Source organism: Delphinapterus leucas, chromosome 1, assembly GCF_059928025.1.
Source record: "Delphinapterus leucas isolate spDelLeu-1000000601 "Yukka" chromosome 1, BTC_Dleu_Yukka2, whole genome shotgun sequence".
Taxonomy (NCBI): domain Eukaryota; kingdom Metazoa; phylum Chordata; class Mammalia; order Artiodactyla; family Monodontidae; genus Delphinapterus; species Delphinapterus leucas.
Genome location: NC_143129.1, coordinates 24,360,798 through 24,387,534, shown reverse-complemented (window position 1 = coordinate 24,387,534; position 26,737 = coordinate 24,360,798). Strand labels below are relative to the sequence as shown.

Here is a 26,737-nt window from a genome sequence, read left to right as displayed (position 1 = left end):
GTGATGGTCATGTATGCGGTGCTACACGTGATAAAATTGCATGATGCAAAACGAGTGCCTGTATTACCGGTGAAACGTGTGTCAGGTTTATGGATTTTACAAATGGCAGTTTCTTGGCTTTGTGTAGGATGTGAACATTAGGGGAGACTGTGGGAAGGGCGCACGGGACCTCCGTGTGCATTCCTTTGTGCCACCAGTGAATCTATAATTACTTCAAAATAAAAAGTTAAAAAGAAAGGAGACAAGTATTACCTATCACTCAAAATTGTGATGCTTAAATAGATGAACACAGAATACTACTTATTTTCCATTGTGTTTAATCAATTTCATTTAAATTTGTTGTCTACATTAAATCGGGATTAGAGAAACACCTGGAAAAAACAAACCTCACACCTTTACCTCGAGCCATATATAAAATTTAAGTCAAAATGGAACATAAATATGAGGTAACACTAACAAAACTTATAGAAGAAAACACCAGAGAGAGCTTGGTTTAGGCAAAGGTTTCGTAGGGTACAAAAAGCATGAACTGTAAAAGAAAAATATTGATAAACTGCTTCATGAAAATTCAGAACTTCTGATTTTTAAAAGACTGTTAAGAAACTGAAATGGCAAGACTCTTTTTCAAAACAGATCTGATAAATGAATTGTGTCCACATTGTACAAAGAATTTGTACAACTCAGTAATAAGACAACAGTACCGTTTAAAACTGAGCAAAGGATTTGAACAGACACATGACCAAAACATATACATACAAATGGCAAATAATCAATCACCTGAAAGATGTTGAACACCATTAGCCATTAGGGAAATGCAAAAATAAAACCAGTATGGCCTCTGTCCCAGGAGGCCTAAAGAAGTGGTGGAAATGGGATGTAGATCCCCAACAAATGATAATCTCTTAAGTTAGACAAGCTGCCTGTTCCACCCCTCACGCTACATCATGTAACAAGCAAGCACTTCCCTCTCAACCAGAGAGACTGGATCGCTCACGTGTACATGTGTGCTCTCTAGAAAAGTAGAGAGACCGGATCGCTCACGTGTACATGTGTGCTCTCTAGAAAAGTACAAGATTTTGTTTATGGTAAATATTTTTTTAGACTGAAAAAGATTTAAAATCTGATTTCAGTCTCTGCTCCTGAGTGTTTGGCTTTCTAAGGAAAAAGATATTTTGGACAAACCGCAGTCTGTCTGCTGTCTCCATACGATGCTGTGCCTCCTGAGCAAGATGAAAGGTGAGCGTTGTGGGCGCCGAGGTTCAGCTCTTCGGGAGCGTGGGCCCCACTCCCGGAAACCGCGTGCAGTGTTGAAATTCTGCGGAAACGGGAGGGAGGATACTTTTCTCTTAACAGAAGGAGGCCAGAGGGTACCAAACATTTCACTAGAGAGACTCTTCTGTGTAGTCATAGAAAGCTCTTAGTGCGTTCAAAGTGTGCTTTATGAAAATTATATTTTGCATCATCATCAAACATGATGTGAACGGCGTGTTTTCTCAGCTCAGTGAGGTGAGTCGAATGGTCTTCTGTGGAGGTAATATTTCCCTTATTGTTTTGGCATGATGAGAACATAGTCTGTTCTATTAAACATTCAAGAGTAGTTTTCAGCAATGATGAAAATATTCCAAACGGAGCTTTACAGTTGATTCAGAAGCAAGATGCCTAACAGCATAAATAGACTGTAAGTGTTCTGAATACAATAAATTGTAGATTTATTTTCCAGTTCATTGAGAAATATATAGATGCATCAGTGGGGAATTCAGTTTTAACATTATGCTTAATGTCAAAGTTTGGACCAATAAAAAAAAAAAAAATCTCCCAGCTAAGGGTTTCTTTTTTTTAACTTTCCCCTTTTGCCTGTAGTGGCCATCGAAGAGACCTGGGATTCTCAGTCAGTGTCCCCTTGGTGGCAGCAGATGCGCACGGCCTGTATTCAGTCTGAGCACAACGGGGCTGCTCTGCTTTCCGCGCACGTCGGGCACGCTGTCGCCGCCCAGATATCCAACAGCTTGACCGAGAAGAAAGTGAGTGGGCAGAGGGCTGCTCTGTAGGTGGGGGGCACCTCTCCAGCTGGCTCCCGGGCCGCCTTCCCCTTCTGGGCTGCATCGTCTTCAGTGTTGTGCGACATCTAGGATTTGACACGTGTGTCCAGCAGGACCTTTTCTGTCTCTCTGGGGGGTGAAGGGTGCTGTCCTTAATTTGTTTATTCCGATGACGTGCATACTTGAACTTAGTCTCCACGTGGCGTAAGGGGAAAAGCACTGGATTCGGAGGGCAGAGATCTGGTCTCCGCCGTCAGCTGGTGATCTGTGGTGAGTGCCTTTAGAAGGCGGGTCCTGGCTCAGTTTCCTCGTCCAAGAGGATCAGGGTTAGACGGCATCATTTCTCAGATTTCTTGCGGCTCTGAAGCCCTACAATTGTATTTACGCCCCCCTTTTATAAACAAAGGTGGTTTTGGCATAGAGCGTTGAGTGACTCAAATGGAAGTTTCCTGTTGACCTTCTGCTCTGTGGCTTTTCCCCATCTCTTGAAAACTGAAATTTATTTAAGAAAAGAAAAAGACTTAATTAACATCCCTTATATCTCATGGTACATCAAATAATTTTTTCTAGGGGGATGTTGCATTAAATTAGATGAGATACTTAAATAGGTCCGTAGAGGTTCACTCAACATTGTCCGTCTCAGTAGTTTATGGGCGAACTTTAATATGACTGGCTTAAGATGTTTATACTAATGGGGAGAGAGAGAAATTTGAGACACAGTTTTTATGTTGGCGAGTACATCCTGAGGAACTGTCAGTATCCTGGTGCTGACAGAAAAAGCTGTGGCTCTCGTAGGGATGGCCCTGAAACCTTTGCAGTGCATGCTAGCTGTTCTCTTCGTAAGTGCCCCGACTCTATCATCGTTGCCCCTAAATCTCCAGGCTACTCCTGACCCTCATGCTCCGTCCAGCCAAGGAGTAATATTTGTGAAACAGCATCTGTGCGTTGCTTTGTGATGTATCCTGACTACGCACCAGCTTTCAAGTTAAAAGCTCATTCAAGTTACTGTAGATCCAGAATCTTGGCCAGGGTATCACCTGTGCATTTTCTGTTAGTTTTCCCAAACAGTTTCGGGTACTGATTCGGAGGCCCTCACTGATTCCTGGGAGGCCCTTTCCCTTGACACCGAGTACTGGAAACTTCTGCTGAAACAGCTGGAGGACTGTCTCCTTCTTCAGACTCTGCTTCATAGCAAAGTGAATGCCTCAACCTCCAAAGCATCATCGCTGCAGGCTGAGCCGCTCCCGAAGCTTTCTGTTAAAAAGCTGTTAGAAGGAGGAAAAGGTAACCTGAAGCTTATTTGAGCATCTGTATCCATATACGTTTTTTTTTTTTTATGGTTATGGGCTATTTTGGGGTTTGCTTTTTATAGAAATGACTGAAAGAATAAGGAAAGAGAAATACACTCAGATTTCAAAAATAAATAACCCACCACATACTTCTTCTCGGTTAATCTCCTCCAAGTCTGATCCTGTCAGTTCCTTGCTCAGGAACCACCAGCTACTTCCCCTCGCCTTAGAAAATAAGCCGTGGTTCTCAAAGAGTGGTCGCAGTCCTCTTTTTTTCCAACTTCATATCTATGTGAGGCCAGATGTTCCTCATACACCTCAACCAAAACATCAGATCACAGTGGATAGCATGTCGAAGCTGATTTGGGCAGTCCAGATCCAAGCTAGACATCAAAGAGATTTGCAAAAGTGTAGTGCCACTCTTCTCACTAAATATCTTGTTTTGCTTTGGTAAATACAATTATTTTCATAAAATACTAGCATGTAATGGGTTTATTATTTTTATTTTAAAATGAATTAATAAAAATTTTTAAACATTTTCTCAGTTTTAATTTCTGATACCGTAATTATCAATAAATATAACCCATAAGCTAAAGTCCTTTGGGCTTGTCAAAAATTTTTACTGGTGGGCTTCCCTGGTGGCGCAGTGGTTCAGAGTCCGCCTGCCGATGCAGGGGATGCGGGTTCGTGCCCCGGTCCGGGAAGATCCCACATGCCGCAGAGCGGCTGGGCCCATAGGCCGTGGCCGCTGAGCCTGCGCGTCCAGAGCCTGCGCGTGCTCCGCAACGGGAGAGGCCACAACAGTGAGAGGCCCGCGTACCGCAAAAAAAAAAAAAAATTTTACTGGTTTAAGGGACTAAGATCGGGACTAGGAAGTTCAGAAATTGCTGTGGGACAAAGTGTAAACTCTTAGGCCTGCTCCCCACGGACCTTCACCTTGGAATGCAGCTCATTTCCACCTCCTGCTTGCTTGTTGCTAGATTCTAATTCACACGGAACATCTGTGATTCCCCATCTCTGGGTCTGAGAGGCCGAGCTGCTCCCGCTCGTGGGCCCTAAATCTTACTCACCTGCCAAGGCCCTCCTCAAATGCTGCCTCCCTCCACGAAACCTCTCATGATCCACTGACTGCAGGTTCTCTCTTCTTGCTCCTAACTTCCCCAGAACTTCATACCGCTTTTCCGATGCACCACTCTCTACTGTCCCAGAGTCGCTGGCTTCCTTGGCTTCTATCTTGCAGGATCACGGGCATCTTAAATTTTGAGTTTCTTGTGGCGTGTACCCTCTCCTTACCAGCCGCTCTGTCAGGCTTTTGATACCGGAGTGACTACATGTCTGGGTTTAGAAATACTGGTATTTACAGTTTTTATTTAGGTAACTCGTTTTTTCATTCATTAGAAGGCTTGTGAACATTTTTAATTGTAAACTCACTGCACTCCGTGCTACCACCTGGTGAAAATGTAGGAACGCCATTTTAATGTTAACCCGAGCAACAGGATCAGGGCCTTGATCCTGGAACGGGAATTATCAGATGATTTAGAAGCTCTCATTTATTGATATTTCCACTGATAATTATGATCTCACGTTCTTTTTGTCAAAAGGTTTATATTTGAATCAAAATAGAAAGAAAGACTGAGAGGAAAAGTTTTGGTTTATGACAGAAGATTCTATTTCTTTTAGGTAATGGGACTCTTCATCTTGACTGTTTTTTATAATTTATAACTTCCTAAACTATATTGATGACGGAAATATGGTATCGCATCATGTTGTTAATTAACTATGGCTAAATTTTGCCCCCAAATATTCCATATAGGCAAGTCAGTTGACTATTAACAGTAGTGTTTTGCCCTAAGAAACCTAGACACAAGTATCATGCTGATCAGTCTGTTTTCACTTGCATTTAAATGGAAGCATTTGAAACATGTATTCATGTCTCCATCTATGTCCAATAAAGTGCATTTTGAACTTGTGGACTTTGAAGGTATGTGGTATACAGACTTATATATGCATCTGCATTAATATTTAGCTAACCTTTTACAGGAGTATAAAGATGCCCTTAGAGATCCAATATCCCACTTGCCCTCATACAGTGAGTGGTAGGCGGCGCCACCTATAAATCTCATAGCTTTGGGGTCACTTTCAGGCTTAAAACAACGTGGCACTTAGATCTTCATGGAGACATTCAGATCCTGTGCTGTACGGGCTCCTTTTGGCAAATGCTGCCAATTTTCATTTCCTTTCATGTCTCCAAACTATAGGTGGCATTGCAGACAGTGTAGCCAAGTGGATATTTAAACAGGATGTCAGCCCTGAAGTATTAAAACTGGCTAATAAAGAAAGAGATGCAGAAAACTCAGATGAACCCAAAGAAGGTATTAACAGAGGTTTATCTGAGGTGTCAGAGGTGGAGATGGACTTGGGAGCCATCCCAGGTAAGACGTAAACACGGGGAAACATGAAATCTGGCATAGAGAAGGCGGGCAGAGCTTTCCTTCAGGCAGGAGCAATACATCGCTCTCCTCTGACTTTCAGACCTGCTGTACTTGGCCTACAAGCAGTTTCCGTGTAGCCTCGAGCTGGACGTGCTGCACGCACATTGCTGCTGGGAGTACGTTGTTCAGTGGAATAAAGATCCGGAGGTACGACTCTCGTCACCACTTTAGTGTTGGTTCTGTTTTGTGCTCATGCTGTACGTACATGGGACTGTTTCCATCAGTCCCTTACAAACACTAGCTTCTTCCCCTTTGGAATATCTCCATACCAGGAGCTGTGCCAGGCCCTTTTCATACACCCTCTCTCAAAATCCTCACCATAAACCTGTGAAGTGTGGGTGTCATCATTATCCCCACTCTAGAGAAGAGAAAACTGGCTCGGAGGAGTCAGGTTCCTTGCCTGAGTCGGGCCAGGATTCAAGCCTAAGCTTCTCTAACGCCAGCGTGTTTTGCCCTACTCCTGGTTAAACTGCGATGAGTGTATTTTTTATTTCCTTTGGACTGTCTGTGTGAGATAGCATCTACCTATAGACAGTTCTTCGTATTGTACTGTAGTCATCATGATAAAAACCAGAGTGAAGACTCTGATGCCACCCTGACTCTCCGCTTGGGCATCGCTCTCTGCCCCTTCCAGCAGCCGCCCTCGCTCGCAGGCATTCTCAGTCTGGAAGCGGTGCAGGGAGAGGCCCGAGGCCTGGAGGCTGGAGGCCTGGACTTGATGACTCCAGACAGGTGTCTGGGTTTGGCCCAGTCACTGAACCTGGTTTTTTGCTCACACCCTTTTTTAATGATGGTGCCAGTCCTTCAGGGTTGACACCAGGATAAGATAAGATGTAAAAACACATGACATGTATTTCTCTTTGCTGCACAGTCGTTCACATAGGCTTCCTTAGTCAGTACTCTGGTAAATTAACCTTCTCAAATCAAAATTCTTTCCTTTATTGTCCTTATATCAGGTTGTACTTTTGAAGAAGAATCTCATTGATGAACTAATTCACACTAATATATTAATGATAACAATAGTTTTCCTTCCTCTGAGAAAAATGTTGTCTTGAACATGTAATCACTTTCATATTAAAGGAAGACGTTTTAAAAGTAAGTGCTTGAAACAAAGTAATCGTCTTTGATCAGTTAAACTTTGACCAAAAGATGATTTTAGGGTAGGGGGTCTCTTGATACGCCTCCCGTCGCCGTCTCCGGTTGACTGCCCTGCCGCCTGAATGGTGGACGTATTCAGGCTCCTCCTATACAGGATACTTTTCCCACATGAGAAAAGAACGTTAGGACCAGAACAGAGACACAGTAGTTTCTAAAATCTGAATGAATTAATTCCAGATTCAGGTCTAACATTTAAAATAATGGTCAGTGTAAAATGTTTGTTTAGTGGTCATTTTTCTTGTTTGTTCTTTTCCTTTTAAATATTTATCTCCTTGTCCCATTCAACAGCCCCTATCCCAATTCCACCATTTTACACACACAGCTTTATTAGGCTCAAAACAGTCGAAATTACTTGTGGGGAACTTCTGACACATATTAGCAAAGGTGATGTGTTTAATATTGTACAGGCCACACATTTTTTTAAAATTAATTTATTTATGGCTGTGTCAGGTCTTCGTTGCTGTGCACAGGCTTCTCATTGTCGTGGCTTCTCTTGTTGCAGAGCACGGGCTCCAGGTGCACGGGCTTCAGTAGTTGTGGCACGAGGGCTCAGCAGTTGTGGCTTGCGGGCTCTAGAGCGCAGGCTCAGTAGTTGTGGCACACGGGCCTAGTTGCTCCGCGGCATGTGGGATCTTCCCGGACCAGGGCCTGAACCCGTGTCCCCTGCTGCATTGGCAGGCAGACTCCCAACCACTGCGCCACCAGGGAAGTCCCCCAGGCCACAAGTTTATTTAGCAAACATTCAGATAATTTCATCAGTTTTACATACCATATTTGCGTTTTCATACGTAAACTACCTTGATTAAAAATAGTTGAATTTCCAACATCCCCTCTGCTATTTCCTATTTCCCTTCACTGCTTAATGTTTTCTCTTTGGCACTTATTACTAACAACCTATGTAATTTACTTATCATATTTATTATCTAGCGCCCTCACTAGAGCATAACCTCAGGGAGGGCAAGGATTTGGTTCTGTTCTGTTCATGACAGTACCTCTGGTGCCTCCAGCAGACGGGTGCATAGTAGTTGCTCAATAAACATTTGTTGAAGAATGAATGATATTTGCAAAGAAAGTAAACCTATTGCTTTCGTATCTGTGTGAAATTCAAGTATTTATTGGAGAGAATACTGCTATGATGTACAAACCACAGTAAATTTTGAATCAGATGTCCTAGGAATCAATCATTATATAGATGATGTAAATTTAAGAGCGACCATTAACATTATCTTATGCAAAATTACTTCTTCCCTAATAATTCTGTGTTCTTAGTATAACATTCTTGGGTAACTTTATGTGGAAATTTATGTAAGAAGTCTCCGTTTGTATTTGAAACACCTATTAAATAATATCTTTTTTCTCTCTTTTTGCTCCCTCTATGTAAGGAAGCACTTTTTTTTGTTAGGTCAATAGAACACTTGGAGCACATTCTTAATGCACATGTTCAGAATGGTAAGTAAACAGGTGTTAAAAACGTAACTGTTTCATTCCAAAGAGCCAAGTCTCTTAAATTCACATCCTGTTAAAATTCTCCTTGACAGTCCTGCCACCTAACACATTACTGTGTATTGCTATGTGCAAAGTACTGGCTGTTTTAACTGCTTGAAAAAAGGCTGTCCCCAAAGGGGGAGGGGGCTGGCACTAATTATCACCTTCTCTCCCCACCAATCAGCTTCCCACACTGATGACTATTCCTAGGTGTAAGTAAGGAGAATATTATGCATGAATTATTGATTCCCTCTGTAGTTCACAGGTAGATAAGAAGAATGGTCTGCTCAGGACTGTAATTCCTGATGAAAAAGTTAGATAGCCAAAGCCTAATAATACTGTACCCTACAAACTACTTTGTGCTTCTTCTTCTTCTCCATTTTTTTTTGTATTTATCAATAACCTAAGTTTATTTCATTTGTTTACAAAATGAATTATCTGTGTCAGTATCTGCATCAATTAAAAAAATGTTTTTATTGAAATATAGTTTATTTACAATGTTGTATTAGTTTCTGGTATACAGCAAAGTGATTCAGTTATACATATATACGTTCTTTTTCATATTCTTTTCCATCATGGTTTATTATAGGATATTATAGGATATTGAATATAGTACCCTGTGCTATACAGTAGGACCATGTTGTTTATCTATTTTATATATAGTATAGTTTGTATCTGCTAATCCCAAATGCCTAATTTATCCCTTCCCCCTTGTGCTTCTTTTGATAAACATGAGTATTCTCCATTGGCTGCTGTACCACGGGGAGTGCTGATGTCTCCTTGAAAAAAATGTTACAAATTATTGTAGAAAAATTGTCACCAGATTGCTGGTTCCATTTAATAGGTAGGTGAGATTCCCTATGAATTAATCAAGAAGCTCAGTAGTAGACTAGTCAGATACTAAGATAGGAAGTTAATAAAATACTAAGTGGTGAGACTAGGTTTGGGTCCAGGTAAGGGGAGGTATCACCTTTATGTCTCTGTGATACATTCTAGAGAAGCTACTTATTACCTCTCCTGTAACACCTTGTTGCAGGTGGTATGAGGTCAAATTGCAGAAATTCTAAAATGTCTCATTTTACATGATAAGAACTTAAAATTTATTTTATATATTCATATCTTAGCTCTTACGTTCTTCCAAAGGTGAAAAAAAACGATTTAAAGTGGCTCATTTGGAAAATATTGTCTCTAGAATACTCTATCCTTACTGAAAAAAATTGTGTTTCTTCAAGTTAGAACTTTACCCAATTTGTCAGCAGAGGGATACATTAGGAGTTCAGGATTAACATATACACACTACCACATATAAAATAGATAACCAACAAGGACCTACTATATAGCACAGGGAACTATACTCAATATTTTGTAATAACCTATAAGGAAAAAGAATCTGAAAAGGAATATATACATCTGAATCACTTTGCTGTACACCTGAAACTAACACAATATTGTAAATCAACTATACTTCAATTAAAAAAAAAAACTTTACCCAATTTGTGCATTGAGTAAGCTTCCTGGCTTCCTCTGCAGGACCTCACTCCTAGATACAGAACCAGCTGTGTGGGTAATAATACAGCATGTGAAATGTCATGTTTACACTGCCTGTCAGCTGTTACAGAAACTTAATATCAGTGCCACAGTTTATTGTATATGGACATGTAAGGCCCAGATTTTTTGTTTGGTTGGGTTTTTTAAAAATAGTTTTTTTGTATTTTGTTTTGCTTTTTAATACTTTTTTTGTATTTCACGTTATTTAGTGGTCACATATTAGAAAACTCCATTGGGGTTGTTTCTAGTGTTTGGCTGTTATGCATAAAGCTCTCCTTGCCTCTCTTCTACACATTTTTGTGACTGTTTCTGCAGTGGAATTGCTGGGTCACACGGTAGACATACTTAGCTTAGGTAGATATTGCCAAGTAGTTTTCCAAGTGGTTTTACCAATTTATTATCCCCCCAGCAGTGTATGAGCATTCTCATTGTTTCCACATCCTCATCAACACTTGGTGTTGTCATATAAAAAAATTTTAGCCTTTCTGTTGGTTGTGTAAAGCTATCTCTGTGTAGTTTTAATCTGTTTCTCTCATGACTAATGACATAGTCTTTTCTTATGCTTATTGGCCATTTGTATATCCTCTCACGCAGCCCAGTTCTGATTTTTATTAAAGGTAAAGGTTTTTATTAATTTTATTACATAAGATATAAGAAATAATATCTAAATAAATAGCCCAGATAGTTTTATAAGCTTAAGGAAGAGAGCAATTTGTTATATATGATGAAAGAGAAAATATAGAAGCATTCTGGTCACTGCTTTATTTTACTTGTTGTCCAGGCATCGCACTGATGATGTGGAACACATTTTTAGTTAAAAGGTTTTCTGCTGCTACGTACTTGATGGATAAGGTAAGGTAATTGTAAATTTCCTGTACCGACTTGTTTATTTGGCTCCCTTAATAATTGACTGATATAAGAAAGATTACTTACATTAAGCCTTGTTAGACTGTTTTTTATTTGACATTACATTTTATTTGTGCTCAGCTGTGCTGGCCTTTTGATGATGATGACTTGAAGAGCCCAAATCCTTGAAAGAGAGTAATGCCCTGTAAAAGCCTCTTAACCCAAGTGATTAGGACCAGGGGTCGATTCAAGCAAGGATTTGCACTTTATTTTAAATTAAAACATACAAACGCACAATTCCTCGCCAATCTTTGGATGTAGGGCCAAGGTATTTTCTCTGAATAGGGTCGATTGCAATTTTCCGTAGGTTTTCCTACATTAACCTCACCCATAAAGCATTGCCTGTGATTTCTAGATCCTGTTTCTTTAAAGCTATGATGCAATCTGAGTGCAAAATCTTTAGATTTTTATAATTTATCCCCTAGTCATGTAGTTGTTTCCTCTGTATCTAATCCAGTAGACCTAGGAGTTAGCTACTCTCCTCCATAAATCTTTTTAAAGGGGTCAACACAGTATTCACATAAAGAACTCCCTTTTTTCCTCGTTCATATTTCATCAGTTACTTAATTACAGTATGTACAACCAGCATAAGTAGATTTGGGAACAGACCTAACAGGTAAGCCTATAACTCAACTGGTGGGAGAAGCTGCTGGCGTACTGGAGGGGAGCCTTTGGGCCTCAAGCAGTGTGGCCAGGGCCCTTGTCAGTGTGCTTTACAGGCCAGTTGAGAATGTCGGTTACAATGGCAGCAGTTAAGTGGATGTCAGGAGAACTACCACTATAATGACAACATGGTCTTTGAAATGTACAATGACAGACATTCCTAAACGGAAAACAGCACTCCAGCTCAGACCCCCTATAGGCCATGGCTCCTCTAGAAAGTGCTTTGAAATCATTGGTAACCTTTTTTTGTAAGTTGTTTCCTGTGCGCTCATCTTTCTTGCCCACTTACCTGCTTCTTTCTTGAAACGCACTCCTTTTGGCCTTTATGATATTGTTCTATTTCGCCTCTGACCACCGTCTTGAGAGACTAATAATACAAAGCCTTTTCTGTGTTTGTGTTACCGTGTACAGATGTTCAGCATTCTATACCCACTGTCCCATCTGACTCTCAAAACTCGGGGTTTAAGCAGTCCCGAACCAGGAAGCAGAGAGTTTAGGATCATTCATTCAACAAATATTTATTATAAGTGTCTCTTATGTGCCAAGAACTGTGCTAGGTTCTGTGGTTGCAGAGATAGAAGTCACAGCCCCTGCCCTCAAAGAACCCACAATCAGAAAGATGGTAAACAGACAACAGGGTGCTCTTGGAACTCGGAAGAGGAAGTAAATGACAAGGGAAGGCTTTTGGGCTGAATTTTGGAAGATGAGTATATATGAATCAGTAAAAAGTGGGTGAGGAGAAAATGTTTCCAGCAAAAAGTCCTGGAGATGGGAGACAGCATGTTGGATTCAGAGAGCTGCAAGTAGCTTTGATTGGTTGAAGTACAGGCTATATAGAAAGGAGCAGGAAGCCAACCATGGAGAACTTCCTGTGTGGGCTCTGGATCTGGGGTTTTCTAACATGTGTAAACTACTTAGCATAGCGCCTGGCACAGCTGGCGAGGGCGCAGTAAATGGTAGCTGTCATTTTGTCTTGAAGACATTGGGGCAGTTTTAAGCAGAGGAATGATATGTTCAGATTTGCATCTTTAAAAAACGATTCTGGCAACAGAGTGAAGTATGTTGAAATTGGGGTTGAAGGCCATTGCAGTAATCGCAGTGAGAGGTAATGAGGCGAAGAGTCTGTTGTCCTTTTCATTTTCACTGTTTCCTGTGAATTGTCTTATCAAGTAATGTTCCTGAAGGGCAGAACCTTTATCTCCCACTTATTACCCTGTATAAAGTATACAGTTGAATCTCACTAATTGCTTACTGAATAAGGACACCGGCTGATTTTCTGAGCCAGGAATATAACTTCTGTCTGCTTTAGACGGTTCTTCCTTCTTTCTGACCATTTAAAGGTTCGTATTGTGTGTCTTCATCAACTAGCAGAATTCTTAGCTGCTGCTTATTCGTAGCCTTGAGTTTGGTTCTAGGTTTTAAGGTAGTGCAGTAATCTGATTATGCAAAGCGGGAACCAGATTTTTGGAGATTTTCTTATTTAATAGTTCAAAAATAAGTATTTTTGAATAGGATTATTTGTGAGCCCAGTATTTTTCATGATATATTTTTAAGTTCCACCACAAAATTAGTTGCGTTGTGTTATAAATGAGTAGAACCAATGTTTAATTGATGAAATTAGTACTGCCTTTATTCATAGCTGCATTTACATTTTTTAAATTTGGTTACTTTCTACTTCCTGTACCATGGTAATGCCTTTTGATTTAAATTATTAAATGCAGCATCTTATGTCCTCTTGTCTCAGGTTGGAAAAGCACCAAAGGATAGGTTATGCCGAAGGGTAAGTGAATCTCCCTTAACTAGATGTGTAGTTGTTAATTTTGCACTTTATGTAGTACCTTATTAACTGTGGGGATGAACTCTGCCTTTAACCATTTTGATGACTCATCAGGAGATAAGAAAAATGGAAAGAGAATAGTATATTAATAAGGAAACTGGTCATGAACTATGGCCAATTTTAATTTACCTTTCCAGATTATCAGATAGTATGTTGAAACTAAGTTTGCCAAGATGTCTTCAGCTTTGGACTGTGGACAGGAGGATAACATGCAGCCACTGCTGCATATTTTTGCTGTCCTTCAAATTAGAAATTTATAATGGAAGTGGATTCCATATGAGTAGTGAGTTTGATCTACCTTTATCTAATAGCTATTGTACAGATAGTCTTCAATAATGTTCCAGTCCATGGATACTGGGGCTTATATTTGAGGTCAGTGATTCACAGTGCTAGCGTTTGCTCAAAGCTTTGAAATATTCTTATTACAAATATCTTAATAAATACTTGGACACAGGAACCCAGCCATTATAGGCCCTTAGGTCCTGAAAAATCTCCATTGTTGAAGAAATCGTCTGTATGCTCTTGAGAGTGGCTGTATGACTGCCGTTCATATATGTGTGTACATACACACACACACACGTGCTGTATTCCTTGAGGACGAATTACTTAGGGATGTAAGGGATTTGTTGGCTCTTGGTTTAAAAAAAGACTGCATGTGAGCATAGTGGCCCCTTGGACAGGCCCCTTCAGGAAGGATTCGTTGCCCATAGCATCAGTCTGGTGTTTAGTTCACTGGCTTGGGGATCCTAGTTTTGTTCAGAGGGTTCAATTCAGTCCCTCAAAGATGCTCTGGAACCACACCAAGCTGTTTTCTTGGAACTTTTAAGATTCACACACGAGAGGAATCTTACCGCACACCGCAAATGCCTCAGCGAGCCAGATGTGAGCGGGATTGCCACCCCGCTATCTGTGGTTAACCGATGACACTGCGTCTTTCCAACACAGAGAGACATTTTTTTAAAGTTGAGGGTAAAACCATCTTTTTTAAAGCCTAATTTTAAAATTAGTTGAATCTAAAGAAAGGAATTAAAGTCAAGTGCCTTGACTTTCAATTCTTACCTGTCTATTCAGTGCAGAAAGTCAGTCGAATAGGTGCGTTTTTTTTGTGTGTTCTGTTTATTTTTCTGATTAAAAACTAGCAGTTTTGCTGCCGGAGCTAATTATGTCCCTTCTTAAAAACAGGATGTGGGGATGAGCGACACAGCAATGACATCTTTCCTTGGGTGTTGCTGGGATCTTCTTCAGACTTTAATGGAGGTAAAAGAGCTGTATTTTCATTCTGAACTGTCTCTAAAGTGTCAAATATTTTGAAAGTCATTGGACTTAAGAACTATTAAAAGAGATTATTTTTCATTGATTCACGTCTAAGGTTTGACTTAAGCCTAAAAAATAGTGATGTTCCTTATTAGAATTAGATTTTATGGTTTTGGTTTTTTTTTTACTATTATAACTTGAGGGGTGGGGAGAAATACGGGTTTGTACTTTGCTGCTGGTTGTAAGCTCATTAAGATGTTTGCAAACTATTATTTCTCCAATTCTGAACACAGTTCTCCCTTCTCAAAACACCCAGGCAGACGTCAGCCGGGATGAAATGCAAGTGCCCGTCTTGGACACGGAGGATGCCTGGCTGGCCGTGGAAGGACCAGTCTCCATAGTGGAGCTGGCGCTGGAGCAGAGGCACATCCACTACCCGCTGGTGGAGCACCATTCCGTCCTGTGCTCCCTCCTGTACGCTGTCATGAGGTTCTCTCTGAAGGCCGTGAAGCCACTCTCCCTCTTTGATAGTAAGGTAATCCTCGGAGGACTTGAGAGCCTCTCGGAGCTGAGGGTCTAGCAGGACTGTCTTATCGAAGTCGTTCAGCCCTTTGTGTGTGTCTTGTATAGGATTATTCGTCACGGCGGTCTCTGTTCCCTATTCCTTGTCAGGCTTCCTTGTTCTGGTCTACCTTAAATATTGGTGTCCCAGGGTTCTGCCCTCTCAGCCATCTGCCCTTCTCAGTCTGCACATGCTTCTTGGATACACTCCTTTTCTCCCTCTTGTGTGTCTCCAGGCCTGACCTGTCCCCAGAGTTTGGGGCATGTACTTCTACTGAACGCCTCTCTTGGCATGTGCTGTGGACTGCAGATACCTCCTTCCTAAAATCTCTCTCTACCCTCACCCGCACCTACCCTTACCTACACTTGCTGTTCCCCCTGAGTTCGCTGGCTTGGTCAGTTGATGAGTGATGTCGCTGTCTGTGCCCTAGCATAAACTAGCAACCTTGGAGACAGCTAGCTCACTTCCCTTCTTCAAGTCCCACAGTCACTGTAAGTTCATTCTTATCAGTTCTTCCTTAAATCCTTTCTGTCCGTCCCTCTCCATCACTGTAGCCTGAGCTCAGGCCTCATTGTCTCCCCTAGGGTGGTACAGCAGCCTCCAGTTTCCCTCCACCCAGTCCCATGCTGCCAGAGCTTTCTTCCCAAAACACAGATTCAGTTGTATTAGTTTCATGCCAGTACGTAAAACACAGCCTCAACTGGCTTCTCCACCCCAGCTTGTGTCAGTAAACGATGATCCCGCTCTTGCGCAGCCACGGCACCCCCGGACACCTGCAGGCTTCCCGTCGGGCTCCTGGCGCCGGGAGCTCCCCCAGGAAGACTGCGTCCTGGAAGAAGGGGGAACAGGGCGCTGCTGAGAGCTCAGTTCCTTCTCCCAAAGGCACCGTCCACTTGGGCAGCAGCGAGTCAGAGCGGGAGACCTGGCATAGTATTAATATTTCCTGCCACGGGGAAACATGGAGCCCGAGGAAGGAGGCTCCCCCACCCCATAATTTACCTTTTCTGCCGTCCATTCCTCTCTTACCTTGTGCTCTAGCCACTGTTCACTACCCTCCACCCCTCAGAGAAGGCAGACATTCTTATCATCTCTTGTCGTGTTTGTATCGTTCCATTTTCACAGGCAACTATTCTGTATGGTCAGCTCCTATTCGTTATTCATTTATTACTTAAGTGTCACCTTCGCTTCAAAGTCTTTGTCTACATTTCCTGAACTGACCACCTCTTTGCCATATCCCCATGTCTATGTGCCATGCTGGCCACATAACAGGAGCCCAATAATGTTTAATGCATTCATAAGTAAGGAGGTGATAAAGAGAAGGTACATGACAGAGGTCTGCAGAAGGGACAGGAGGGCGTGGTGAGTAGAGTCTGGGAAACCACTGGAAATCAGGAGTTGGTGAGGATGTGGACTGGGGAGAATAATACAGATCATGAAGGGATTTCCAGGAGTCAGTAACCTGAGGACACACTAGGTTCAGTGCTGAAGGAGGGGGGATTAAAATTAAGTCCAGTTTCAAGTTTGGGAGACTAGGCATGGCATTTACAAGGAAGCCCATTTACAATGGTTTGGAAGTGTTGAATCTGAGAATATATATAAGCAGAAATAGTATGTTTTAAGAAATTTATTTCAATAAGTACTTAAAAGTTTTGTTTTGTTTTGTTTTAAAGCAACCAAAATAAAGGGCCTAGCTCAGTACCCCCCTCAAAAAGGTACTTTTAGAAACCAGAACATGTCCAGAATTGGACAAGCACAGTGGTGATGTTAGTCTCAACCCGGATCATGCTGGGATGGCCTGAGACGGCTGTGTGACTCTCACATGCAAATACCAAAGCAGTGTGTTTTGGCAGGTGAAACGGAATCCCACCCCTGCCATTTACCGGCTAGAGTTATTTCAGTTCTCCTAGCCCGAGCGTGATTATTCTAGTGCCTACCTCATGGCTGTCGTGAGGGTTAAATGACATACTCAACATGAAGTACTTTGTGTCTGGAATGTAGTAAATAATAAATGTGCACACATATTCCCAATCCAAAGGCTCTGGTGTAGAATAGACCCTTATATCTAAGACCTCCGGGTAGAAACTATAGAGTAACAGACTGTGGGTGAGTGTGTGGGAAAACCTTCAAACGGTGATGTCCACATGTGGTGGGTTGCCATTGGAAGTCTGGTGTCTCTCACCACTAAAGGATGAGTCGCTTCACCCTACTTGGCGGTCACACCAGCTGACCTGCAGTCACAGATTAGGTCTAGAAAGTACCTTAGGTGATAGCTGGCATGACCTGAAAAAACAGCAGCCCAGGATGGTGGGGTCATTTGTCCAAGGTGACCTGTTTGGAAGGGGTGGGCCTGGGACTAGAGCCTGGGTCTTCCAGCTCTTTGCTCTGTATTACATTTCCTTCCTGGGGACTTCTGAAATCCTATTTCCTGATATTCCTTTTTGGCTCTTCGGAAACAGATCTGTTCTCTGAAACAAATGTTTTTAAACAAGTGTTTTTAAGAGGATGCAGAGTATATACTATGTGTTAGTTATCAATTATTGCACGACAAATGATCCCCAGACTTAGTGGCTGAAAACAGCAAATGAGTAGCATGTGTGTGAGTCTTGTTTAGGTGGCTCTGGCCCCAGGTCTCTCGCAGGTCTGCAGCTGGGGTGTCAGCCAGGGTTGCAGTCTCACCTCTGGGCTCCACCGGGGGCGGGATTGGGGATCCACTTCCAGGCTTACACGACTACCAGCGGGATTCAGCTCCTTGCCACACGCGTGACTCCGTAGGGCAGCTCACGGCACAGCAGCCCTCCGAGTAAGTGAGAGTGATTATGAGCTCCTAGGGCAGAAGGCACAGTGCTTTCGTTACCTGATCCTGCAAGTGACCTGCCTCATCTCTGCCTAATTCTGCTCACTAGCAGTGAGTCACCAGCACCCCCTCGGGGGAATGGCATTACACAAGGCACGGGTACCAGGAGGAGGGGACCACCGCGGCCCACCCTAAAGGCTGCCTACTGCACGCTAGATAATAGTTATAAAAATTAAATGAATAGAATTAAGTGTTATTGTTCAAAGACAAAAAAGATCAAAGACTTATTCTTGATTAGATGACTTCGTTTTTAAATCTTTTTTTTCACCTTAACAACAGTTCATACTCATCAGTTTTCTCGGTCTCTTCTTTCTCTTTAGGGGAAAAACGCATTTTTCAAAGACCTAACTTCAATTCAGTTATTACCTAGTGGGGAAATGGATGCAAATTTTATTTCTGTACGACAGCAGGTAATTACAGTTATTGGGATGACCACCTCTAAGGTGTTCTTGAGAGTTAACTTCCCTTTAAATTATGTGTCTTTTTTTGATAACTATTTTAATGGAAAAGCCACAGTAATTGACAGGAAAGTCAACGATTACTTGGATTTGCATATTTTTAATGAAACATACTAACAAGATGTTGCTCTCCTTCTTTGCCCATCGCCCATCTTCAAGTTCTTATTGAAAGTCGTCAGTGCAGCTGTCCAGGCCCGACATGCAGTCACGAAGGACAAAGGCTCCTCAGAAGAGGCAATGACCACTCTTTTTGGGAAAGACCAAGATTGGCCAGTGCTGGCCCTGGATCTGGCCCATCACCTTCAAGTTAGTGAAGATGTTGTTAGGAGGCATTATGTGGGGGAACTCTACAGCTATGGAGCTGACCACTTAGGAGAAGAGGTAATGATCACCCGGTGAATGTCATTTGGGCTCAAGTTTTAAAACTGATAGCTCGAGTAAAGAATCAGTAAAGTTGCCAATAAAGCTTTTTGCTTTTCCTTCTTTTGTTAGAACTTCTAGGCACAAAACGTGAAGAGAATTAAAATAAAAAACGAATCAGATTCCTGTTTCTGGTCAATGTTTAGTGTAACTCCTGCCGTATGCCGAGCCTGTTTTATGCAGAGGGACAGAACCATAAACAAAACAGACAGGGTGCCTTCCTCAGAATCCACAGTCTACTAGTAGGAGCAGAGAAGCATGCTCAATTCTGTACTGAGTGGTAAATGCTGTGAAGAAAATTCACAAGACCATGTGAATAAAGAGAAGTATAATAGGGTGGTCAGAGGTGACATGAGAGCTGAGCCCCCAAGGATAAGCAGCAGCCCAGCCACTCAGAAAACCAGGGGGAGCATTGCTAGAGGCAGAAAGAACACGAGGTCTGAGGTCAGGGACCAGGTCACAGGAGGTCTCATAGCCCACGGTTAGTCACGACATGATTTAATATAATCCCTTCTTTTGCCTAAAGCTTGAAAATGACTCCTGTAGACATGCTGAACTGAAAAATTAGGAGATAAGAGGCGGCCAAAGTCAGGTGATGAGAAGAAATTTGGGTTTTAAGTGCTGTTTGAATTGGGCTTTCTTTTCGTTGTATAAATGGCCATACCTCAGAAATGAAGTAGCCTCTCCTAGGCACCGAACTAGGCACGGGTGGTGCCTTTCCTAAAGGAAGCCCAGCTGTTAGCTTTTGCATGTTTGTTCGCGTTCATCTCCACAGGCCATCCTCCAGGTTCAGGACAAAGAGGTCCTGGCCTCGCAGCTGCTGGTGCTGATAGGGCAGCGGCTGGCGCACGCGGTGCTGCGCACGCAGACGAGGGAGGGGCTGGAGCTACTTGCCAGGCTGCCCCCGACGCTGTGCACCTGGCTGAAGGCCATGGTAAGTGCCGGCAGTGAGAGGAGTCAGCAGGTCACTGGATGTTTTTTCATGTGCATTTTCAATAGAGGAAAAATTTAAGTTTAATCTACTTAGTTCTGAAGAAAAGCATTTTTATTGGGAAATTACTCTCTGGCTAATGCTTAAGTTCAAGTAAGATGATTCAGTTGTATGTAACTGACGGGTTATTTTTGTGTCCCATTTGCAGAACCCCCAGGATCTTCAAAACACAGAAGTGCCAATTGCAACAACAGCTAAACTAGTAAATAAAGTAATTGAGCTTTTACCAGAAAACCACGGGCAGTATAGTTTAGCCTTACACCTCACTGAAGCTGTGGAAGCCATAGCTATTCCTCCTTTATGACACTTTATCTACTGTAAACAGTCTAAAATTGTGTGACTATAATATGAATTAGTGCATGGTTATTTTACACAGTAAGATCTGGAATTTCATGGAGGGAATATGGTTTTTTTCCTTTTGTAAAATAAATAAAAATACATTATTACTTTTAAAAAGTGCAGTCTTGGCTAAATTCCCCTCCTTTGGTTAATACTGATGATAAAATACGAACAAGTATCAATTACACTATTAATTCCTCTTGCAGATGTTTGACTATTTTTAATTCAAGCACTTAAGTAGCTTTATTGTTAAACTTTGCTATTTAAAGTTGGTTATAATTTACAGGTTATGTTCTTAACATTCTATACTTCGTACTCAAAACGTTATTGTAATTAAATTTAAACGTGTTCATGTATAGTCCCCGCCAGTTATATGAGAGAAGTACACCACTTCCTTTTTAGTAAATGTTGGGAAAACGCTTTTGTTATCATGCTTGGTCCCGTACTGCGGCACTGCCCCCTGGAGCTCTGGATGCTGACAGGTTTCTTTCCCAGAGGTTATGCTGTTGCCATCAGAGGAGGATGACCCTGCCTGTGGCGGAATAATGGGTTCAAGATCATATATTCATCAGAATGGACACCAAATAGAACCCTTAGCCTGCTGTACTTGCCAAAACAGAATCTAAGATGCAAGCAACACAGCAAAATTAATTAAAATGCAAGTTAAGATTTGCTTTTTGCCAAGATTCAAAGCTGTATCCACATCAGGTAATTGTAAAAATGTATTATCTTGTAAAACTTACATTTAAAAAAAAGGGGCAAAGATGCTAAAAATCTAAGGTCCAACTTTATTTTTCCTACGAGTGTTTTGAGATGTCTGCTTCTGGGATTTGGTAATGTTACCTGTTCTTAAGAACAATACAGAAAATGCTTAGTGATGATACTACAGCTTTAGCGAACCTACCTCACAGCTGGCTTGAGAGGATATATACAACTAATTTTGTATTAGTTGTATACAACTAATAGTTGTATACAGTATACAACTATAGTGCCTAGAGCAGTCCAAGTGCTGAATAATCATTTGTTGATTAAAACCAAATTAACCAAAAAACTGTAAACCAAAACTCTGTAAAGAGCTGTACAAATAACACCAAGTATTTATTATGGTAAATCTTTGGAATGTAGCCATACAGTGCGAGTACTGACATGTCCTGGATCACAGTTGTTATTCGTAGCAACTCGTTGTGATACCGAAGTTTGTTCTTCACTTCCTTAGGAAGAAGCCAACTCTCGCAATTGTACAAATTTGAGGCGTTATATCAGGAACATAAAGGAAAAGTCTGATGTTTGAGGATATCCCAGTGTAAATTCTTTTTAACTAAGAGATCACATCCAAATAAGAACTGTCTAAAACTTACTTAATAATTAGTTTCATTTGTCGATAAAATCTTGAAAGATTAATTTTCAGATGTCTTGAGGACGTGGGGTGAGGGCCTTGTATGTCTGATTGAGGCACACGCTGCAATAGAAACACTGAAAACGACCTCGGGCTGGTCTAGCCTCTCAGCCTCTGCTGGGATCTCTGCTGCCCCATCCAGACACATTTATATGATTTCTCGTAAACGTGTCTAGCTCTATATAGTCACTTGCGTGTATTCTGAAAGATTAGTTCTTTCTGTGACTTTTCTAAATACTCTGAAAGTAGTTATGAACCTTGGAGGCTGGTCAAAGAAACTTGGAATTACAGGCGTTTTTAAAGATTAATAAATCATAGTCACTTTGATTCCGTTATCACTTTTGGGGGAGAGGGTATCTAATAAGCATTTTAGATAATAAAACTGGCTGAACTTATTCTAGTAGGACATGTAATCAAATTTGGGGATTGTTGAGAATATTAATCAGCTGAAATACGGCTCCTAGAACCATAACATCGAGGCTCTAGTTAGATTTATAATCCTAAACTTTGCCATTCAAAGAATTTTAAAATTGAATTCTCAGTTGTATGGTTAAAAAAAGCAGTTAAGTATTTTACTACTTCATTAAGGGCTTTTAAAATAAATCCGATAGAGGAAAGGAAAATAAATACCTGTGTATGCATCGTGTAACCATGAAGAGCCACAAATAACGATACAGAATGGACAGTTTCTGAAACAGGTATGTTGCACATACTGCAGTTACTGGTGGGAAACCGATAACCAGCGAGTAGTGTTTTCTTAGATCTACTCCCACCGCCAGCCCCCCAATACACCTTTCCTCATGAACATTAAATAGGCATTTTATACCTTGTTAAATTCTGTTGTATAATGCAAAGGAAAACAAAAGTGTTCAAATAATCATAAATTCTACATTACAGGTTGTATTTAGATGTAGAACTAGAAGAGACAGGATAAATGCAAATAAAGAGGAATATAGCACACCAAGCTTCTAAATGGTTCATGCTTTTGCAAAAAGAAAAATGAGGTATGGAGAAAAGTGTTTCACCTTTGTTATAAAAATTAAACTAAGGTCGAAGTAAACACTGTTCAATTTAAATTGCTTTCTTTAAAAAAGAAATTGATTACAGTTTAAAATCACAGAAAACTCAGATTTAATAACACTAAGCATACATGGAATAATAAGTTCACTTAGCAGTTGCTGTGGTTCATTTCACTTATAAGAGACAAATATTTTTAAAGTGCTCAATAGCAACAGTGAAAGCCCTCTCTCACCCTGACAGGAATGGGTTTGCTGTATTTCTGCTAAACAGAATTAACCATCCTTGGAAAGATTTTAATCCAGTACTGAATTGTTTATAAAATGCCCTATTATCTACTGTAATGTATTGTAAGTAGTCAAATTCTGTATATACTGCTATTTTCTGTGTCTCTTCATTGTAGTGAACTTTTATGTGTATTAGTGAAATAAATTTTCAGCTTTCATGTTGTTTCCTTAACATTTATAAATATAAGTATTAAGATACTTTCCGCTCTTACAGGAGAATAACAAACTTGGTGATGTCTTCGCTTCCGAGGCAACCCAAAAACTAGCTGTTCTGAAAAGGTCGGTGCGTGCTGTGAAGGCGGAGTGAAATTACTCTTGTCATCTCTTAAGCGAGACACCCCTCTGCCATTCCCCTTCAAAACCACAGGTTTTTTACTGGATATTCACAACTTTTGCACCACCATCAGTCAGTAATTTCCCAGGTGCCTTTATTTTTAGACATTATAGAACTTAAATACTGAGTCAAGAAGACTGATAAAATATAAAACATTTTCTGCTGAGCCACATTTGTAGGCAAGCATTTTCAGTGTCTATGTTCTGAGGAAGTCCATTATGGATCCATCTGCATAGGTATATTTTTCCATGTGTATATATACACGTTATTTTTTATTTAGTTACAGAAAAAACTTGTAGCTGTAACTCTGACTCTCATCCTCTATCACTTACTCTTCCACTCATTACCTAAATCTTGGATTTCTTTGCAGTGCTGTGCACAATCCACCTAAACCCCCAGGCAGTCCCGTCAGGAAGTTCTTGCTCAGAAAGCCCTCAACACACAGCGAGGTATTACTTCCCTCTCACAACTTCTGCGCATCGCGGACAGAGTGTGTCTGATGACTCAGCAGTGTACTTCCAACAGCGAGGGCATTTTTCCTTGGTAGTTGGCATGACAATTACTTTATATGAAGACTCTTCACGAATATCACCACCTATGAAAGAAAAACACGTGAAGAGTATTTTTGATAGGCCACTGAACTTGTACAACTCTTTATTTTTTAATTGGTAGGCAGGTGCTCCTTTTTCAAAGCTTCCTCCTTCCTGCCTTGGAAAATACTGCTTCGTTTGCACATTTGTACATAAACAAACAGCCAAGACAGTGGGCTCACTCACTCATATACAACCTGACTGACTGGGGAGAGATGAGGAATCTGAGACCCTGAGAGACCGATTTTTCCACAGGTCACTGAGTTCTGTATCTACTCAGGCAGAGCAGGCCTTCTAGCTCTTCATCTGGGTACAGTTCTGATAAATTACACTGCCTCTCCAGCTACATACTGGTTTAAGAATTTTAAAAAGAGCCAAATTAGACTGACAATGGCAGTGTCCCCACATTAAACTTCTTGGTTTGGACAAAAGGAAACAAAAACTTCTCCACAATGAATAGACCTCAGACTGGTAATGTACAGTAAAGAAAGTAAATTATTTTCTAGTCATTGCACAGAGAATGTAGATTAACATTTTGAAAAGCAAATTAAGCCAGAAGCTACTACATGGTCAATGCTGCCAGGCCTCAGATTTCAACCGACGCCTCCCACCTCCTGCTGGTACCTAAAAGCTATTATGAAAAGCACAGACAGCATCACTTTTCCCAAAATAGCTGCATGTTTTTCTCTCTTAACATTACTTGGCCTCCTTTCCATCAACGAGAATGAATTAAGTTGACAAAATCCCCTATCAAACAAATAACTACAAAATGCTTATATCAGTGTGGGAATGAGTTCAATAAAACTTCCTTGATTCTTCATTAACAGTGGCTACATGACACTTTAATTTGGGGTGAGCATAATAAGAAATTTTAGACTCAACAGTGGGGAAGGGTAGCAGGGCTGGGCAGGACTAAGTATCAAAGGACAGAGGGCACAAAAGTCAACCAAAGTAAGGTAGACTGACTTCACATGCAGTGACAATGACTTATTCCCTCTCCTCCCCCTACCCCTGTGTTCCTAAGATCGGCAGGTACGGCACTTTGAGAGCTAGTTTTGAAACCTGACCATTGTTGACACTGCTTCCATAGAAAACCGTATTCCAAGTGTATATATGTGCCTTTAGAATACAAGTAGTCCACTGCAAAGCTGGAGATGACCTATAATTATCATTCAGTTCCCCAGATACCGCTGTTACTCTCACATCCTTCTTACCTTCTAGGTTGATTAGAAATGTCCCTTTAAGCTCAGTGACATCTGCAGTTACTGCTCGTGGTTCCTGAGAAAGCAACGTTGTCTGGGATGCCATCATTAATTCATTCAGCTGAGAGGTGCTGGAAGTCTCCTCAGCCTGTAGCATCTGGGCACGAGCAATTTGCAAGTTACTATCTATCTAAATTAAGCTGTTACCATAAACAGGTTATAAAAAGAGATGCTGCAAGTTCTTGTGTTTGGTGAGGAACCCTTTGGGACCATTACCTCCTGAGCTAATACTATTAAATAAATCAATTCTTACTAGTATAAAAAGGTAATAACTAAAAACTTCTAATTAATTATATTGATTGAGAATACACTGTAAGCCAGGCACTTCACTTTGCTAGATGGCTAAATGTCCATCCAGTATTTGTAATGATCACAAAACAGCTACAGTGTTTTTTATCCCCATTTTACAAGTGAGGAAGCTTGCTCAGAGAGGTTAACTTGCCAGGCGTTCCCGACCAGTAAACAGTGCAGCTGCAGTTCCAGCCCAGGTCTGTCCACCTCAGAGCCCATACTTCTTCCCTGTATCATGCTTCCTACAGTAGGAGAGGGGTTAAGATACTATCTAAACAAGGATCTGCTTTTAGCAGTGTAGACCAATGGTGACAATCTGAGTAATGCACAGAGCTCTTCTGAAGCACACAATCTGGATATCTGATAAGCACTCTTACATTTTTTGTTGTAATTTCCATCTTCAAAACGAGTGTGTGAGCTAAGTAATACAAACTTCCTTAAGGAAAAAAAAAAATCAGCTCATGACAAAACAGGAGATTCAGAGATTAATTTGGTTTTAACAAATTCATACAGTTAGTAACTGACAGATCCAGGACTCCATTAGCTGGTTAGTGTAATTCCTAAGAAAAGTACATTCACATTTTTGAAAATCCCAAAGTATTTTTTTTCCAATATAAATGATCCAAACAAGCTGTATTGTTTTCAGCTTATTACTCAGACCTAATGAAGTCAAAGGAAACATGACATGTAGGGGGAAAGCCCAGTACTAACTAGGCTGTGTGGCCCCAGCCAGGTCACAGCTTCAATGGGGCTCAGTTTCCTGGCTCATAAAATGGAGTCATCAGATTCCCAACTTGTAAATTTTAAAATGTGAACATCTTACCAAAATTCTGTTATCTGATCAACAATCTTATACCTACTGGCTATGTCAAGCCTCAAATCTTAATCAATTTAATTATATTATTAAAAGTTTAAATTGAAGTGCCAACCAAATGAGATGGTCATTTTTTAGTAAACTATGATACCAGTAAAACTTTTTTAAAAAACATATTCACTACCAATTTTCTTCTCAAACGTTAAAACTAGAGAAAAATCTTGAGTCTATGTTAAGCTATAAGTCAGTCTGCCCAATCAACCCCTAAGAATTCCAAGAAGAAACTTCTGATGGCCCTTTTGAAAATTAAAAAATAGGATGAATGCTTTGAGATGACATGATAATTTGCTGGAGCAAATGAATTTTCTTCAGATCTCATGAGAAAAAGATAAAAAATATTTTTTGGGATTTGTTTTGAATCTGGTCCAGATGGACAAAATTCTCAAAAGCT

General features: G+C 40.9%; 2 protein-coding genes across 5 annotated transcripts in view; one reads left to right on the top strand and one right to left on the bottom strand.

Moving 5' to 3' along the window:
* Positions 1–23,153, top strand: part of RAB3GAP2 (RAB3 GTPase activating non-catalytic protein subunit 2) — a 90,167-nt gene extending 67,014 nt beyond the window's left edge. The window contains exons 22-35 of the mRNA XM_022579252.3: positions 1,131–1,236; positions 1,861–2,021; positions 3,095–3,323; positions 5,587–5,760; positions 5,861–5,967; positions 8,361–8,427; positions 10,793–10,863; positions 13,325–13,360; positions 14,600–14,674; positions 14,988–15,206; positions 18,408–18,497; positions 18,705–18,926; positions 19,741–19,899; positions 20,105–23,153. Coding sequence (XP_022434960.1) covers positions 1,131–1,236; positions 1,861–2,021; positions 3,095–3,323; positions 5,587–5,760; positions 5,861–5,967; positions 8,361–8,427; positions 10,793–10,863; positions 13,325–13,360; positions 14,600–14,674; positions 14,988–15,206; positions 18,408–18,497; positions 18,705–18,926; positions 19,741–19,899; positions 20,105–20,260 — 1,872 coding nt within the window. The 3' untranslated portion in view covers positions 20,261–23,153. The remainder of the gene's footprint in view (positions 1–1,130; positions 1,237–1,860; positions 2,022–3,094; positions 3,324–5,586; positions 5,761–5,860; positions 5,968–8,360; positions 8,428–10,792; positions 10,864–13,324; positions 13,361–14,599; positions 14,675–14,987; positions 15,207–18,407; positions 18,498–18,704; positions 18,927–19,740; positions 19,900–20,104) is intronic.
* Positions 23,154–23,405: 252 nt separating this feature from the next.
* Positions 23,406–26,737, bottom strand: part of IARS2 (isoleucyl-tRNA synthetase 2, mitochondrial) — a 68,573-nt gene continuing 65,241 nt past the window's right edge. For all 4 annotated transcript variants that reach the window (XM_089906954.1, XM_022579254.3, XM_089906967.1 and 1 more), the window contains 2 exons: positions 25,134–25,278; positions 23,406–23,924 (listed from right to left, as the gene is read on the bottom strand). In XM_089906954.1, coding sequence (XP_089763080.1) covers positions 23,782–23,924; positions 25,134–25,278 — 288 coding nt within the window. In that variant the 3' untranslated portion in view covers positions 23,406–23,781. The remainder of the gene's footprint in view (positions 23,925–25,133; positions 25,279–26,737) is intronic.